This window comes from Leuciscus leuciscus, assembly GCF_965113295.1.
Source record: "Leuciscus leuciscus genome assembly, chromosome: 8".
Classification (NCBI taxonomy): Eukaryota; Metazoa; Chordata; class Actinopteri; order Cypriniformes; family Leuciscidae; genus Leuciscus; species Leuciscus leuciscus.
Window position 1 is genome coordinate 38,858,390 of NC_138732.1, and position 16,247 is coordinate 38,874,636.

Genomic DNA, 16,247 nt, shown 5'->3' on the forward strand with positions numbered 1-16,247 from the left:
AATAAACTTAACAGCTCATGCATTTTTATGCTCTCATATGCAGTCACATGATCCCATGATCTGTCCTCACTTAATAGTTGTTCAGTTGTACCTCGTGATAGTATGAACTGCTCTCTCCGTCAGTAATTCTGCCGGTCACACACCAGAGGTCTTGTGGAAATGTTTTAAAGGTCTCAGAGCGGCTCAGCACTACAGGGTTGTGTTTTGCAGCGCGACATGAACCTCACAGTTTGGCATTTCAACCATGCCTTCTGAAAGCACACTCAAAAAGTAACTGTTCTTGGGTCTTTTTGAGTAATTTATAAATTCATATTTAACAGTGTATTTTTTATATTTGCCAGGGGGAAATGTATAAATTCAAACTCTTTTACTGGAAAATAATTGCATTCAAATAATGGATAGTCTCAGGGCTTGACATGAGCTTTTTTGTTCAGCAGCCGCTGCGGCTATAGTGTTTTTCCAAAGTTACTCAGCATTTTCACTGGCCACAGTTTTGACATCGTTACCATGGGGAAAAACATGCCATATAGATTTTTTTTTATATTTGCGCATTTTTTGGCAGCAGGTTTATTAGGCTGCTGTCACTTTAAGACCTGATGCACCTTATAATGTTTTATTTAGCCAATATACTTGTCTTTATGTGCCGCACTTTGGGCGTGAGCACAAAATCTGCAGGAATGAGTAAAATGATGCTCAATCCGTGCCGAAATTCAAGCCCTGTAACACCAACAATATTCATCCGGAGCAAATGAAACGAGTCAGTAAAGGGAAGCGGGTCTGTGTGTCACTCGCTGTCGGAGAGATTAGAGCGCGAGAACGCGCAGCTGAAGAGTTTCAGATATTTTAGTATCGATTTATGGAAAAATCAATATTTTTGACAACACTACATTGCACTTAGTTTATTGCTTCAGATCTTTTTAAAAGACTACAATTGAAAAATTTATATTATGTAAAATTCACCCTGCCAAAGTGGCCTGTGGGAGTGAGCGTTACACGCCGCTGCTGAATACACACGCATGTGGTGGGCTGGCGGCTGTTAACGTCAAGCCCTGGATAGTCTGCTTCAAAAGTGTTCAAAATTTGCACTGAGCAAATCAACCATCCCATTCACCTCAGAGTGCAAGCTCAACGCTCATCCGACACGTGCAGTAGTTGTGCTGTGAGGTGGTAGATTCAGAAGTGGTGCTGATGAATAGCAGTGCGGGAAACACTGGAGTCAGATGTTGCTCATAAAACCATCCTCTGTTTTGCAGCCGCTGAACAAAAAGAAGAAAGAGAAGGAGCGCTGCACCGCTCTGCAGGACAAGCTGCAGGAGGAGGAGAAGAAGCAGCTGGAGCACGTGCAGAGAGTCCTGCACCGCCTCAAACTGGAGAAGGACAACTGGTTACTGGCCAGTGAGTCCTCAGACCACCCTCTCTCTCTCTCTCTGAGTGTCTTCAGGGCCCAAGGCTCCTCGTGTCTGTCTCACCCCGTCTCTCTCGCTGTTTTTCAGAATCCACCAAGAACGAAACCATCACGAAGTTCCTGCAGCTGTGCATCTTCCCCCGCTGCGTGTTCTCCGCCATCGACGCCGTTTACTGCGCCCGCTTCGTGGAGCTGGTGCACCAGCAGAAGACGCCCAACTTCTGCACGCTGCTGTGCTACGACAGAGTGAGTCATCACAGGCGCTGGTCACGTGTAGACCAATAATGTGTCTCTCTTTCTAGTAATAAAATCAAAGAGAAAGAGAACCATTAATAAGTTAAACAGTTATCTAACATAAAAGGTGTACTTGTTTCACACATCATACGTTTGTTGAATTTGTTCAGTTATTTGTGGAAAGTTTCAGTTATGCACTGAATTACCAAAACGAAATATTCAGCAGGGTCACGTTAGAGAGGAAACCCTTTTACCACATCATTTTTGAGGAAGTAAAAGATAAGATATTCAATATGATTTAGACACTTTCTACAGCATTATGGGAACACAAGAAAATAATTAACTTCCATTTGCTTCGTTTTTACACATTTGTTGTAAATATCAACCATTCAACACTGTTACTCGAGTAATTGGCACAAAAAAAGAATCAAACGTGTGTTTTTATAGGAAATATGGTTTTCAATAGCTACAAACCAACATTTATTCATAACTATCAGGTCCCTACTGAGTGACAACATCATTTAAGATTATGCAACCCTGTTACCATTCATTTATTTATTTATTTATTTATTTTTATTGCAAACTTTAATCCAGACTTTAGTTTTGTTAAATAATGTTAATTGCTAAGAAATAATGTAATCAACAAATCAGGCTTTTAAACTGCTCATGCATGTCCCAGATTTCGGTAACAAGGTTGCAAATATTAACTAACCTCGTGCAAAGTTTGAAAAAAACACCACCTGACAAATTATGTTTAACGCTGAGCACTGAAATATAAGAAAATGTTACAAACAAACAGTCTTTACTAATGTTCTCTTGGAAAGTGCTATTGCAGGGCTATAAAAGTTGTGATAGTCTTTTCTTCCCTGTTGTGCCGTATATCTGAGGGAAACAGCTTCTGGAACAACAGCAAATAAATATGTAAAAAAAAAAAAAAAAATCCATAAAAACAAGATCTGTCCATTTTTATTTCATGGTGACGTGTGTGTGTGTGTGTGTGTGTGCCAGTGGCCACAGTCAAAGAGATGCAAGCTCATCGAGGATTCTGTTTGTTAATGTGCTTTTATCTGTGTTTGATGTATTTCCATGTTCATTAGAGAATCATGAGTCTGGGTTTTTATTTTTTGTTGTTATTATTTTGCTTATTTTGATCCTTAATACAAGTACAATCTTATAGTATATTTCAGTTTGCATGAAATGCTCAATGCATTCTTAAAGTGTGCATATGTACAATTACCTAACGTCCCCGTGTGTGTCCTGATCTAGGTGTTCTCAGACATCATCTACACGGTGGCGAGCTGCACGGAGAACGAGTCCCGCCGCTACGGGCGCTTCCTCTGCTGTATGCTGGAGACCGTGACCCGATGGCACAGCGACAGGGCCATCTATGAGAAGGTGTGGTGTGCTCTCACAGCTGACTCTCGTTTAATTATTCTGTCAGTGCCGTCTCTAGTGTGTCCTAGTCGAGGCCAAATCGGTGTCTGGGAAAAGGAGTTGGCAGTGTGTCCCGTCCTTAAAGGATCAGAGTGTTTAAGTGATCGTCAGGAGCAAACTGGTCTTTAGAGTTCAATCATCTTCCATTTCACGTTTACTTTTACCAGCTAAAAGTGTTTCTCCCCACATATGCTGAGGTTTTAGGGTGAATGTGCCTGTCAGAAACCTTTGGTATTATTTGGTTGTTTTGTCTTATTTGTTTCCGGTTCCTTCTCTAGGAATGTGGCAATTACCCAGGGTTCCTCACTATTTTCCGAGCCAGTGGTTTCGACGGAGGGAACAAAGCGGATCAGCTGGACTATGAGAATTTCCGGCATGTTGTCCACAAATGGCATTACAAGTTGACTAAAGTTAGTGTTGGACTCCTCAGACAATTTTTATTTTATAGAGCTGTGTGATTAAAAATTGATACGTTTTTCAATAAGGTTCATTAGTTAACATGAACTAAGAATGAGCAATACTTCTTCAGCATTTATTAATCTTAGTTTATATTAATGTCAACATTTACTAATACATTATTAAAATCAAAACTTGTATTTGTCAGCATTAGTTAATGCACTGTGAACTAACATGAACAAACAATGAGCAGCTGGATTTTTATTATCTAACGTTAACAAATATTAATAAATACAGTAACAAATGTATAACTCATTGTTAGTTCATGTTAGTAAATTATTAACTAATGAACCTTATTGTGAAGTCTTGCCATATACAGTGCCTTGCGAAAGTATTCGGCCCCCTTGAACTTTTCGACCTTTTGCCACATTTCAGGCTTCAAACATAAAGATATAAAACTGTAATTTTTTGTGAAGAATCAACAACAAGTGGGACACAATCATGAAGTGGAACGAAATTTTTTGGATATTTCAAACTTTTTTAACAAATAAAAAACTGAAAAATTGGGCGTGCAAAATTATTCAGCCTCTTTACTTTCAGTGCAGCAAACTCTCTCCAGAAGTTCAGTGAGGATCTCTGAATGATCCAATGTTGACCTAAATGACTAATGATGATAAATAGAATCCACCTGTGTGTAATCAAGTCTCCGTATAAATGCACCTGCTCTGTGATAGTCTCAGAGGTCCGTTTTAAAGCACAGAGAGCATCATGAAGAACAAGGAACACACCAGGCAGGTCCGAGATACTGTTGTGGAGAAGTTTAAAGCCGGATTTGGATACAGAAAGATTTCCCAAGCTTTGAACATCCCAAGGAGCACTGTGCAAGCGATAATATTGAAATGGAAGGAGTATCAGACCACTGCAAATCTACCAAGACCCGGCCGTCCCTCTAAACTTTCAGCTCATACAAGGAGAAGACTGATCAGAGATGCAGCCAAGAGGCCCATGATCACTCTGGATGAACTGCAGAGATCTACAGCTGAGGTGGGAGACTCTGTCCATAGGACAACAATCAGTCGTATACTGCACAAATCTGGCCTTTATGGAAGAGTGGCAAGAAGAAAGCCATTTCTTAAAGATATCCATAAAAAGTGTCGTTTAAAGTTTGCCACAAGCCACCTGGGAGACACACCAAACATGTGGAAGAAGGTGCTCTGGTCAGATGAAACCAAAATCGAACTTTTTGGCAACAATGCAAAACGTTATGTTTGGCGTAAAAGCAACACAGCCCATCACCCTGAACACACCATCCCCACTGTCAAACATGGTGGTGGCAGCATCATGGTTTGGGCCTGCTTTTCTTCAGCAGGGACAGGGAAGATGGTTAAAATTGATGGGAAGATGGATGGAGCCAAATACAGGACCATTCTGGAAGAAAACCTGATGGAGTCTGTAAAAGACCTGAGACTGGGACGGAGATTTGTCTTCCAACAAGACAATGATCCAAAACATAAAGCAAAATCTACAATGGAATGGTTCACAAATAAACATATCCAGGTGTTAGAATGGCCAAGTCAGAGTCCAGACCTGAATCCAATCGAGAATCTGTGGAAAGAACTGAAAACTGCTGTTCACAAACGCTCTCCATCCAACCTCACTGAGCTCGAGCTGTTTTGCAAGGAGGAATGGGCAAAAATTTCAGTCTCTCGATGTGCAAAACTGATAGAGACATACCCCAAGCGACTTACAGCTGTAATCGCAGCAAAAGGTGGCGCTACAAAGTATTAACTTAAGGGGGCTGAATAATTTTGCACGCCCAATTTTTCAGTTTTTTATTTGTTAAAAAAGTTTGAAATATCCAATAAATTTCGTTCCACTTCATGATTGTGTCCCACTTGTTGTTGATTCTTCACCAAAAATTACAGTTTTATATCTTTATGTTTGAAGCCTGAAATGTGGCAAAAGGTCGAAAAGTTCAAGGGGGCCGAATACTTTCGCAAGGCACTGTATTTTATTAATGAATTAATTTATTTATGAATATTTCTAAACAGGCCGAATTGTTTAATGCAACTGCTAAACTACTGCACAAAACTAAAGTCTTTCTCAAGGCCATTTATTTATTCAAAGGATAATGTTTGATAGCCATGGGCTCGTGGTTTGTGTTGTGCCATGATATATTGAGTCATATGCAGAAAGCATGTGCATAACTACACACAAACACTGCAGTTCTAATTTCGAACATTCATGGCATTACAGACTATTTATATCAGGCTTTGTGTTTTGTCTAAATGACCGTTTTTGACCGTTTTGAAAATCGTGCACTTTGAAACCCGGTTTCAGGAACCCAAAACGCCGTTGTCGTGTGAATAAACGGCCAAAACGCATACGTTTTATGTTTTTAGTTGAAAACGGTGTTGTGTAAATGTGTGTTTTTGTCATGGATTGTATAGAAAAGCTGTGATTCTTCCCTCAGGCGTCTGTTCACTGCCTAGAGACGGGCGAGTACACCCACATCCGCAACATCCTGATCGTGCTCACCAAGATCCTGCCCTGGTACCCCAAGGTGCTGAACCTGGGCCAGGCTCTGGAGTGCCGCGTTCACAAGATCTGCCAGGAGGAGAAAGAGAAGAGGCCCGACCTCTATGCGTTAGCCATGGGGTAACTGAGCCGAGAGCCGGCTGGCCTCAGCATTATGAAGTGCTTTCACCACACTGGTTATCTTTCACTTTCAAGAGTCTGACTGGTGGTAGTTCATAGTTCTCCACGTTTCAATTGTACTTGCTTCGTTTTAAGCTATTGGGAATGTCCAGTGGCTTCCTTTCAGAGGGTGTGCGGGATCTATTACATCTACTGGGATTCTGCGTATAATGAAAAATGCGTATAATTGTCACAATTTAGCTGAGGTTTGAACCAAACTTAATGATTCAGTGACACAATTATAAATTCTCTGCCAATTTGACATTTTTAAGCATACATTGATCATACAATCATACATTTTCTGACAGTTGATCATAATCAAAAGTTATTTACATTGTTCCGATTTACTAAATCATTGGCTTGTGACATCATCAAATGTGGCTAGGAGGATCGATCACAGGAAGTGAGTGTATCTTTGCAAGGCTTTGACGTAATGATTTGAAACTGCCATTTTTATTATAATTATTTTCCTTGCACTATTGTGATTATTGCAAAGGTCACTGAATTATTTTTTAATTTTTTTCATTCATCCCAGTTCTCGAGGAAAACCATAATGAAGTCTTGAATCTCAGCAAAAAAGAAAAATATAACTCAAAGTCTTTGACACATAATAATGTGCATTTTCTCCGACAATCTGGATACTGTTTCTCCATATATTTACTCGTAGCCTTGAGCTGGTTTTCCTAAATGCACCGCTGGGGATAAATCCAAAATAAATCCACTCAGTCTTACAATGTGCAAGTGCAGGAAGGCTTAAAACGTTACCGTTAATTGCCGAAATAAATCATTAATGAGGGAAGTCCCCCTATGCCAACCATCAGCTGTTCCTTAACTCTCAGCTGGGAGTCACCGGGCGTCTCTCTTGGCAGAGGTTATCCACATTAAGGCAGATTTATTCTCTGCTCTTTTCTGCCGCTTTTAGCTTGCGCTCTGCAGTGGGATTGATTAAATGTGTCGGACTGGTGCCGCTGAAGAGCGTCCAGAGTGGCTGGTCATCACAGGCACATGAAAAGCGAGGAGGTTTGTTGAGGGCGAGATGCGAAGGCTCATAAATCAGTGCCATCAATCCAACCAGAATGGCAAGAGAAGGCTTGGCCTCTTAAAGAGCCTCTTCATTCCTGCTTAATGAACACAGTCCATTCAGCTATTGGACTTTTCCAACCGGAAGGCCTTCAGTGTCATGATAAGGCAATCTTATCAATTATCAGCTGTAATGGGCTGTTTTGCTCCACTGGAGCTAGAATTAGTGAAGAGGACTTGATCATGCTTCAGTGATTCCCAAGAGCAACTGCTGTTCTCATGAATGACACCGCCTAAAATGCCTAAAAAACGGTTTAAGACAACATCCTAAAATAGTATCTCAGCACGACTCGCATGGGAGAATCAACTCGGATGATTCCAGTAGCTAATGGCAAGAAACAAAGTTCACAAATATTCGATTTTATTAACTTTTTGTTGATATTTCAATGTTGAATGAAGTATATTTGTAGTCCACTTTTCCCATCCGCCATGATGTTACTGCCAGCTCATAATGTTGCACACACACACTACCATTCAAAATTTGGAATCAGTCAGATTCAGTAAGAAATTATACAAAAAAATTCCTCAAGGGCGCACGCAATTGATCAAAAGTGACAGTAAATGCATTTATAATGTTACAAAAGATTTCAATTTCAAATAAATGCTTTGTTTACTTTATATTCATCAAAGAATACTGAAAAAAAATATAATGAAAAAGTATTAATCAGCACAACTGTTTTCAACATGGATGATAATGATTCATGAGACGCAAATCATCATATTAGACTGATTTGTGAAGGATCATGTGACACTGAAGACTGGAGTAATGATGCTGAAAATCCAACTTTGATCACAGGAATAAATTATAGCTTAAAATATATTACAATAGAAATCAGTTATTTCAAATCGTAATATTTTACAATATTGCAGTTCTTACTGTATTTTTGATCAAATAAACGCAGCCTTGGTGAGCAGAAGAGACCTAATGTTATCAAATGTTATCAGAAACAAATCAGAAAGTGTATATTGCATTAAAGTGTTGTCGTTTAGTTCGGGCAGCTCACGTGGTTTACAGAAAATTTTGATGTCATGCATTTGCAAATTGATTAGATGTCCCTTCATAACAAGGAACTGATTTGTTTTTAATTGGGATATCTTCCATTGCAGAAGTCGTATTAACAATGGACGTAATTGTGTTGCGTTCATGCCACCAGTGGGATTTCTCAGCACACCTCCGCTTATTGGGCAGACGTGGGCCCTGTTCTTTGTGTTCCTCTGTAGACACGAGGAATCAACAAGAAATGAAGGAAGGGAATCAAACCTTGTGTTCAGCCTCTCGAAAATAGTCGCGTTAATATTGTTTTGAAACCTGTTCTCAATGAACACAACCCCTCCTGAGGATTTCTTTTTGATTCCATCCATTTCTGAGTGATTTAGTTTTGAGCATTGCACTTGGTATTGCCATCTGCCGTGATTTTAACCGTGTGTGTGACTTGCAGCTACTCTGGCCAGTTGAAAGGCAGGAAAGTGCATATGGTGCCTGAAAATGAGTTCCACCATAAGGAGCAGCCAGTGCGCAGCGCCACGCCTGGCACTCTGCAGAACGGACCGGGCAACACGGGCAAACCTGCGAACACTGCCGCTGCCAGCGCTGGCAAAGCCGAGGACGGGGCCGTCGACGACTCAGGTGACTCGAGTTGAATAATTCCTGTGATTTTTGTCCAGGAATTGATTTGGTAGCATCTGGGCTTGTTTGTCCAATCATTGAGAACGTCTTGACACTCATTTAAAATGAAACACGTTGCCATGGCGTGCAGCACTCGCTGTGGGAATCGCCACCCTGAGGGAGTTAATTGCAATTACTGTGTGAATTGGGGTAAAACTGCCGAGGATATTAGAACAGAAAAGCCTCCCACAGACCCATTAGCACAGAAACAAGCACGCCACGAGGATTGATCACAACAGCAGTGCGGGTCACATGACTTCAGGCTCTTCAGAAACAGATTCTGGCCAACCCCGCGGCTGTAGAGAGGCTACTTGTGACATGGTATTGCCCTAAATATGTTAACGGGGTACAAAAACCCATCTTGCTTTTGAATCTAATGGTTTTTGATTGCATGGTAATATCAGTGACGATGTGAGGGGTTACAAATTAAACGGGAGGTTAGAAATTAGTGTCATGATGACCAAGAAGATGCTTGAACTTGGAGATGAACTTGTTTTGAAGAAAAAAGGCTAGAGCTGGTTGCAAAAAATTAAAGTCCCCCTGTGGTGAAAATCCAGATTTTAATGTTTATATTTCTATGTGATGTTTTTAATGTGCTTTAAGACAAACCATGTGTAAATTCATAAGTCGACACCATTGCTGAGTATTTTCTCCTTAAAACTGCAGTGAAAAACACGCTTTGAAATCACTGATGTCACAAACTACCTTGTAACCAATCAGATCAACATAATTTGCATATTCATAGATTCTGGTATACTAAATGAGGCAAGGGTGTAGAGTTACGTTCAAACTATTTTAAGGCATGACAAATTAATTTTTTTCTATGAAAAAAACATTTAAATATGTAATTCTGGTGATCAAAGGTGATGATAAAATGATTGACTACGGGGGACTTTAAGAAACTACACTTCCATTCAAAAAGTTTTTGGTCAGTCAGATTTTTTTATTGTTTTTGAAAGTCTCTTAAAGGCACTATATGTTAAGATTTTTGGATTCAAATATCCAAAAACCACTAGAACAGTGTTATATATTTTGTTGACTTGTGTACTTGCATTATCCCAAATGTTTCCAAAACTGTTTAAATCCAAAGAAATCAGCTACTTTAACCAGTGTAACGGCCCGTGTCATTGCTTCACTTGTCAATGATGTCATATCTGCGTTACCCTAAATATCCGGTTTTACTTTCATTGAAACCTTGGAAACAACAAAGATGATTTTATATTTTATGTTTTATTAGACAAGGGAACAACTGTTTGCATACCTTTACAGCCAAAAAACAAATCATTGTTATATAGCTTAACACGGTTAGTCTTATTGTTTGAAGCCACTTAGCAACACAATTGAGACCACGGTCCTTTATCGATTAATCGTGCAGCTCTAGTAGTGTATATCCACTTTTAGGAAATGCCTAAGTCATGCCTGGATTTGCTGGGAGCAGTGTGACAACCTTTTAAAAGACAATTTTGTGGAAACCACTATGTTTGGCACTAAAACAGAGTCCAGCTAAACTAAAAACCACATACAACCCAAGTAACAGCACCTCTATTGTGAAACATGGTGTTGATGTATTTCAGCAGGAGTAACTGGCTCTGTCCATAGCATGATTGTGGTAGAAATCCCCCATCATCACTTAAATTCTACCTTCCATTAGTAGCGGTGATGTTAATTGCTTTGAGCATAATTTACTAGCACTCAGTGTGAATGAAATGTGCACATATTGCTAACAGTTGCTGTTTAAAATAAAAAAAATCCCCTCTTCTGGAGTAAAATGTATTAGCATAACTCTTTTGGTTCGCTGCTGTAAAATGACCATTCTTACCTCTCTCTCTCTTTGACTTTTTTCTCTTAAATCTCAAAGGACACTTTCAGAAGTGTTTAAATAATTTACTTTCTGTGAAGCACAATCTGTTTTTCATTCACTTTTAATGAGATTTCAAAGGCACACTAAGGATGCTTGCGATCTCCCAGCACCCATCAGTGTTTATAGCAGGGTGTATTTAAATCAAGAGCAAATTCCATTACTACTTCACTATTTCACCTAACAGACGAGCATTGGCTCAGTTTGACTTTATTCTGTCAATTAGTCTGTCACGTTTGGTAGGTATGGACGAAATAATGAGGTCTGCCCTTGTGTGACGTGCATGTCGGCTTGGTGTTTTTGCAGATAAATCCAAGGACAAATCTCAGGCGGCTCAGAAAACTGCCAGCAAAAACAGCACCGCAGCCAATAAAGTGAGCAGCAGCAACGGAAACAGCACGCCAAACAGGTACCGCACCCGAGGATGATGTACTGCTCTCATCTCTTACATAATCTCATTAAAAGTTAAAGCCCTGGGGTGAGAAAGTTTAGCAGGGGCTTATTATTTCAAACTACTCTCCAAATAAATCAATCCTTTATCAAAGTCTACCTTCCTTATGAACTGTGTAATCAAATTGAACAGTGTTCCAGGCAAGAATCCTCTTACAATTCTATTAAACTGAGCAATTGCAGAGAGAAATGTCTTGAAAGGAACCATCTCTGAAAGGCATGGCTGTTACAACACACAATTGCACGATGGCCCATCAAATTGGCTGTGTAAAACATCATTTCGATAGAAATACTTCAATGGGAGTCGCTGGGAGACTGGGGAGGAAAGGTCCCCATTAATTTCCATTCAGGGATTGTGTGAATGGGATGAGATTGTAATGGGTTTATGAGTGTTTTAACCAGGTTTGGTGGGGTCAGGGAAAGTGGAAAGTGTAATTCACCTGTGATGAGAAGACCGAGAGGTCACGATGTGCTCTGTTTACGTAATGAACTACGAAGTCAGGAGAATTCAAAGCTCGGGGGATTTTAGAAAGCAAAGTTAGCGTAATGTTAGCGTTCAGACATTTGGTTTACACGTTTTCCTTTTCATCTCATTTGTGCATGTGTGTAGACCAGTTTCACTTCGGCTATTAGGGAACATAATTAGGGTATCTGCAATTAGGGAACATAACAGGCCTTAAATTCTAGGAAGTCAAAATGATCTCTTCTATTTACCAAATAGGCAGTGAAATGAGGTGATTAATCTCTGCTAGTCAACCTCAGGAGGTCAAACTGATATAATATTCTATATTTATAGATGTTCAATATTTGCAACATGGTATCAAAATTTAACTGTGAAATGTCTAAATACTAAGTTAACCTTATTTGTATGATTATTGTCTTCTAGAAAACACAACGGACATAAAAACAAAAAACTAATTTGAGACCGGATGTTGGTTTGTAGTTAAGTAGATAAACTTAAAAGTTACGCTATGTAACTGTTGGCCCTCTAGCGGTTAATAAACACAACTTCATGCATTTTGCAGAAGAACATTGTTTTGGTTGTGCTTTGGCTCTGCGTGACTGTGTGGATGAATATGATTCTTTCTCATAACTAAAGAGGGACGCTGCCAAATATTACAATTAATTAATTAGAAATGCAATTACAACATTAAAATAAGCTTACTCTTTACTATTGTAATTTAATATGTGCCAAAAATTGTAAAGCACTCAAAGCCAAATCAATTTGGGAGTGCTTGTATGCAGATGTTGTTCTGCTCTAAAACTAGCAACGTTTCCCTTCATTAATTTTATATTAGATGAGTTTTCTAACATCACTCTTTCCCCAAACAACACAAGATTTTTTGCCTCGACTTTAAGCCTTTGTTGCTTTAAAGTCAAGGGAGACCAGTTTTATTAGATCTTAAATGTTATGTAACAGTTTTCCAGCTGTGGCAATCCATTGTGTCAACTCTTTTTGATCTTTTTAATAATATTTTGCATGGGGTTCTTTGATATAAATGCCATTTCTTAATGAAAGCCATCAAATACCTCAATTTTTAATGGTTTCAAAGCTTAGAAAAAATGTAAATAAAACATTTCAGAATACTTCAGTTGATCCCTGATCTCTCCACAGCACTAAAGGGAGCAAAGAGAAGGAAGATAAAGAGAAGACCACTAAGGAGAAAAAGGATAAGAAAGAAAAGAACCCAGGAAGCACTCCAGAGGCCAAGGCAGGAGGGAAGGACAAACAGAAGGAGGAAAGATCCAAGGAGGAGAAGCCCATCGACAGCAAGGAGAAGACGCCCAAGGCCGAGAAGGAGAAGAGGAAGGAGGACAAGAAGGAAGAGAAGAGCAAGATCGACGGGAAATCTGCTGAAAAAGAGTGGCCCAAGGAACGCGACGTGTCCAGCGACAGCAAGACAAAGGAAAGCAGCAAGCTGGAGAAGAGCGCTGGGGCCGGGAGCCTAAAGTCCCTCGTGCCCAGATCCGAGGGAGTCGAGTCTGAACGGGGTAAGACGACTCGGACCACTTGAAGAGGGGCTTTCGCACCGGCTAGTGCTAGGAACTTAGTTCTAGGAACTAGCCACCAGGGTTGTCACCCGAGAACTAATGGTTCCCTTAGGAACGTTTTCCTGTCTCATTCGCACCGCCAGTAGGAGCTCTGAAGTGACGTAAGACACGCTTGTTGGTGTGACATTTACACAAAGCGCTCGCATTCTCCGTCTTCATTAGTTTACGATCTGTCTAAACGTCCTGTTTAATACGTTATAAGATAGAGCTGTTATACATAGAAAGTAAGCCGTAATGAAAAGTTATTAGCGTATGCCGTGTGGTTGATGTCCAGTGTTGCTGAGCAGAAACACATAATCATGTTTCTCTTGGTCTCCTCAAAGTTGCGTTGGGTTTTCTCCTCAGTGTAAAGGTTAAGAGCTTCATCTATCACTGTTTTACATGTTCGTAGAGTTCGTTTCTGGAGTAAGTATAAAGGCTATAATCTGTGTGTTTACACAGCTTTTTTTTTAAATGCCGGTTGCTGCTGTTTCGCGTGCGTTCGGCCAATAAACGAACAGTGACGTCACTGTAGTCCTTTAGCACTGGTTTAGACCGACTCTTAAGTAGGAGTAAATTAGTTCCTCCAAAAGAGTTCCTTGAGCTAAAATCGTTCCTAGTTCCTGTGGTGGGAACACGCCAAAATCCGAGAACTTCCGCCAACAGTTTTAGGAACTATGAAGAGGTTCCTCCGGTGCGAAAGCCCCTGATATGGTTTATTACGCTTGTGTGTGACTTATTTTAGTGTTAATGCTACAATTAAAAGTTCAGAGCAAAGAATCCACTTGATGTGTTCTTTTATTGGATTTAGTTTGAACTGTTAGCGGATGCTACATTCGCCCTTAGCGAAACACAATATACTGTATGAAGCAAAAACCCGTTTCTAGATCCTGAACCTTGAATTTCCTCTCTCAGCAGAGCAAAAAAGACGAAAGCTTGACACTCACTCGTCACCGTCGCACTCCTCTGCAGTTAAGGTTAGTATGGCCTGAGGAGAGCTGTGCACTTCTTTGCTGTTGTCCCTACCTGTCGGAGATCACGTGTTTTCCAAACCTTCCTCGTCACCCATTGGAGTTTGAGAGGAGGCCTCTGGAGCCCAGCCGTTGTAGGAGAGCAGTGGGGGGGGATTTTGCATCATATGGACTATTTTTGGGGGGAAAATATTTTTTAGTAGACGTCACATTTTTATGATAAAATTCCAAGGACTTGCCAAAATCTTAAATTCTAGCACATACTCGTTTTTTTTCTCACTTTTACTTGCTAAGAGAATCTTCCCAAGTGCCTCACAAGTTGTTCCTTTTCGTATACCGCACTTTTTTTTTTTGTAAGATTGTAAATATAAATATTTATTTTTGTAAATCACCCTCCTCTTTTTGAGATTTTTTTTTTTTTTTTGCCGAATCTTTGCATATTACTTGCTGAGAAAGCAAAACGTAAGAAATATAAGTACAAATACGTTTTTTTTTTTTTTTTTTACACTAAACATGGAGATGAGAGTATTTTTCCACTGGAAGAAATCCTGATCAAGTCACACGCCCTTCACGCCTGCGACTCCCGGAGGAGCTGGAATGTTTTCCTTTTTTTTCCCTGCGTCACAGATCCGGGATCACCAACGAGAATATGCTCATCTTCACCACTGCTTGCTTTTTTTTTGTCCATCCTGCTTTTTGTTTTTCCCTGTGCCTGAATCGCTCTCTGCCATGGAAGTGTTTTCAGCAAGAGTGACCAGCGGACGACTCCTTCGACATCCAGAAAATGGCGCGTCACCAGCAACTAGAGAAAGGCAACCAGGAAAAAAAGTGTGGGCATGGCCTTCCCAGAGGGATCTGTCTGTCCGTGACCAGGAATCTTGTTGCAATTTTCTATGAGCGATGCCTCATACCAAAGTGTACATGACCACCTTCTATTCCCTTTATTTATGAATCCTAGAAGAGTTTAGCTTGTTTAATCATCTTCATGAACTCCCATAGTTAGTTTTCAGAATGTATGCTCTATTTTAGACCAAAGATGCGAGTTAATGCTCAGTTGATGCAGTGCCGTTCTCCGAGCACATGTAGGTTAAGAGAGAGTGTAGACTAACGTTAGGCTCCCGTAGTCCAGTCTCTTCATCTCTAACCATGTGAAAGTTGTAGTCTTTGAAGGTCTTTATGGGGATGTGTTGAGTGACGGCCAGCCTCCCCCACCCTTTCTGCTGCTGTGTGCCATCCTCTCCAGCTCATCTGTCATCTCCATTCATTCCTACAGGACAATCTCAACGACCTCAAGGACTCTGCTTCAAAGGTTTGGACCTTTTTCAACACTCTACTCTGAAATGTGTCTCCACACCTAGTAACCTGCCTAACCAAACAATCATAATGAATGCATCTTATGCCCAAAATTGGCATCTAATCAAATGCGGGTTAAAATCAACAGTGGCGCTGTTAAATCTCTAGCCGATTTGGCGTGTTACTTATTATGTTTACTCACCTCATGTTCACTCACTTATGAATTTCATATTAGCCTAATCTGCGCAGATTTAAGGCAAATACTCAACTCAAGATACTCAAGCACTCAAGTACAGAAATACTCAAGATAATTTAAATACAGCGTATTGTGCAGAATCTGCGCATATCTGGCTTACTTGAACATTCGTCACTACGCAACAAATAACGGCGCACTTGTTCATTTGATTTTGATTCCTCTTTCTCTTTCTCATCTCCTTACATTGGAATGGTTTGAAATCGCTTGAATGTGTAACTCGGCGTGACAAAACAGATGAACTTTTACTCTGATGGTTCAACTTTGCAATGAATCCGTGAATCACATGCGTGCCGATCCGTCGGGCCTGGTCCGATCAGAACCTCAACTACGATCCCTTTAACCCCTATTACAAATCTAGTACTCTGTGTTCCCAGATGAACGCCATAAGCAACCCAAACTCTTGGCCCAACAAGAAACGCTTTAATATCCCAAGATCTCGTCACACCCCTAATTGTACACTAAAATGTACTGAAGTG

At 40.3% G+C, this 16,247-nt stretch overlaps 1 protein-coding gene across 2 annotated transcripts in view; it reads left to right on the forward strand.

Moving 5' to 3' along the window:
- thoc2 (THO complex 2) overlaps positions 1-16,247 on the forward strand; it is a 90,583-nt gene that overhangs the window by 58,077 nt on the left and 16,259 nt on the right. Inside the window, exons 24-33 of one of the 2 annotated variants that reach the window (XM_082178259.1) lie at positions 1,254-1,395; positions 1,494-1,651; positions 2,906-3,034; positions 3,352-3,483; positions 5,943-6,127; positions 8,686-8,873; positions 11,077-11,179; positions 12,836-13,212; positions 14,167-14,228; positions 15,496-15,531. In XM_082178259.1, the coding sequence (XP_082034385.1) occupies positions 1,254-1,395; positions 1,494-1,651; positions 2,906-3,034; positions 3,352-3,483; positions 5,943-6,127; positions 8,686-8,873; positions 11,077-11,179; positions 12,836-13,212; positions 14,167-14,228; positions 15,496-15,531 (1,512 nt within the window). The remainder of the gene's footprint in view (positions 1-1,253; positions 1,396-1,493; positions 1,652-2,905; positions 3,035-3,351; positions 3,484-5,942; positions 6,128-8,685; positions 8,874-11,076; positions 11,180-12,835; positions 13,213-14,166; positions 14,229-15,495; positions 15,532-16,247) is intronic. The other variant, XM_082178260.1, reaches the window with a different exon arrangement.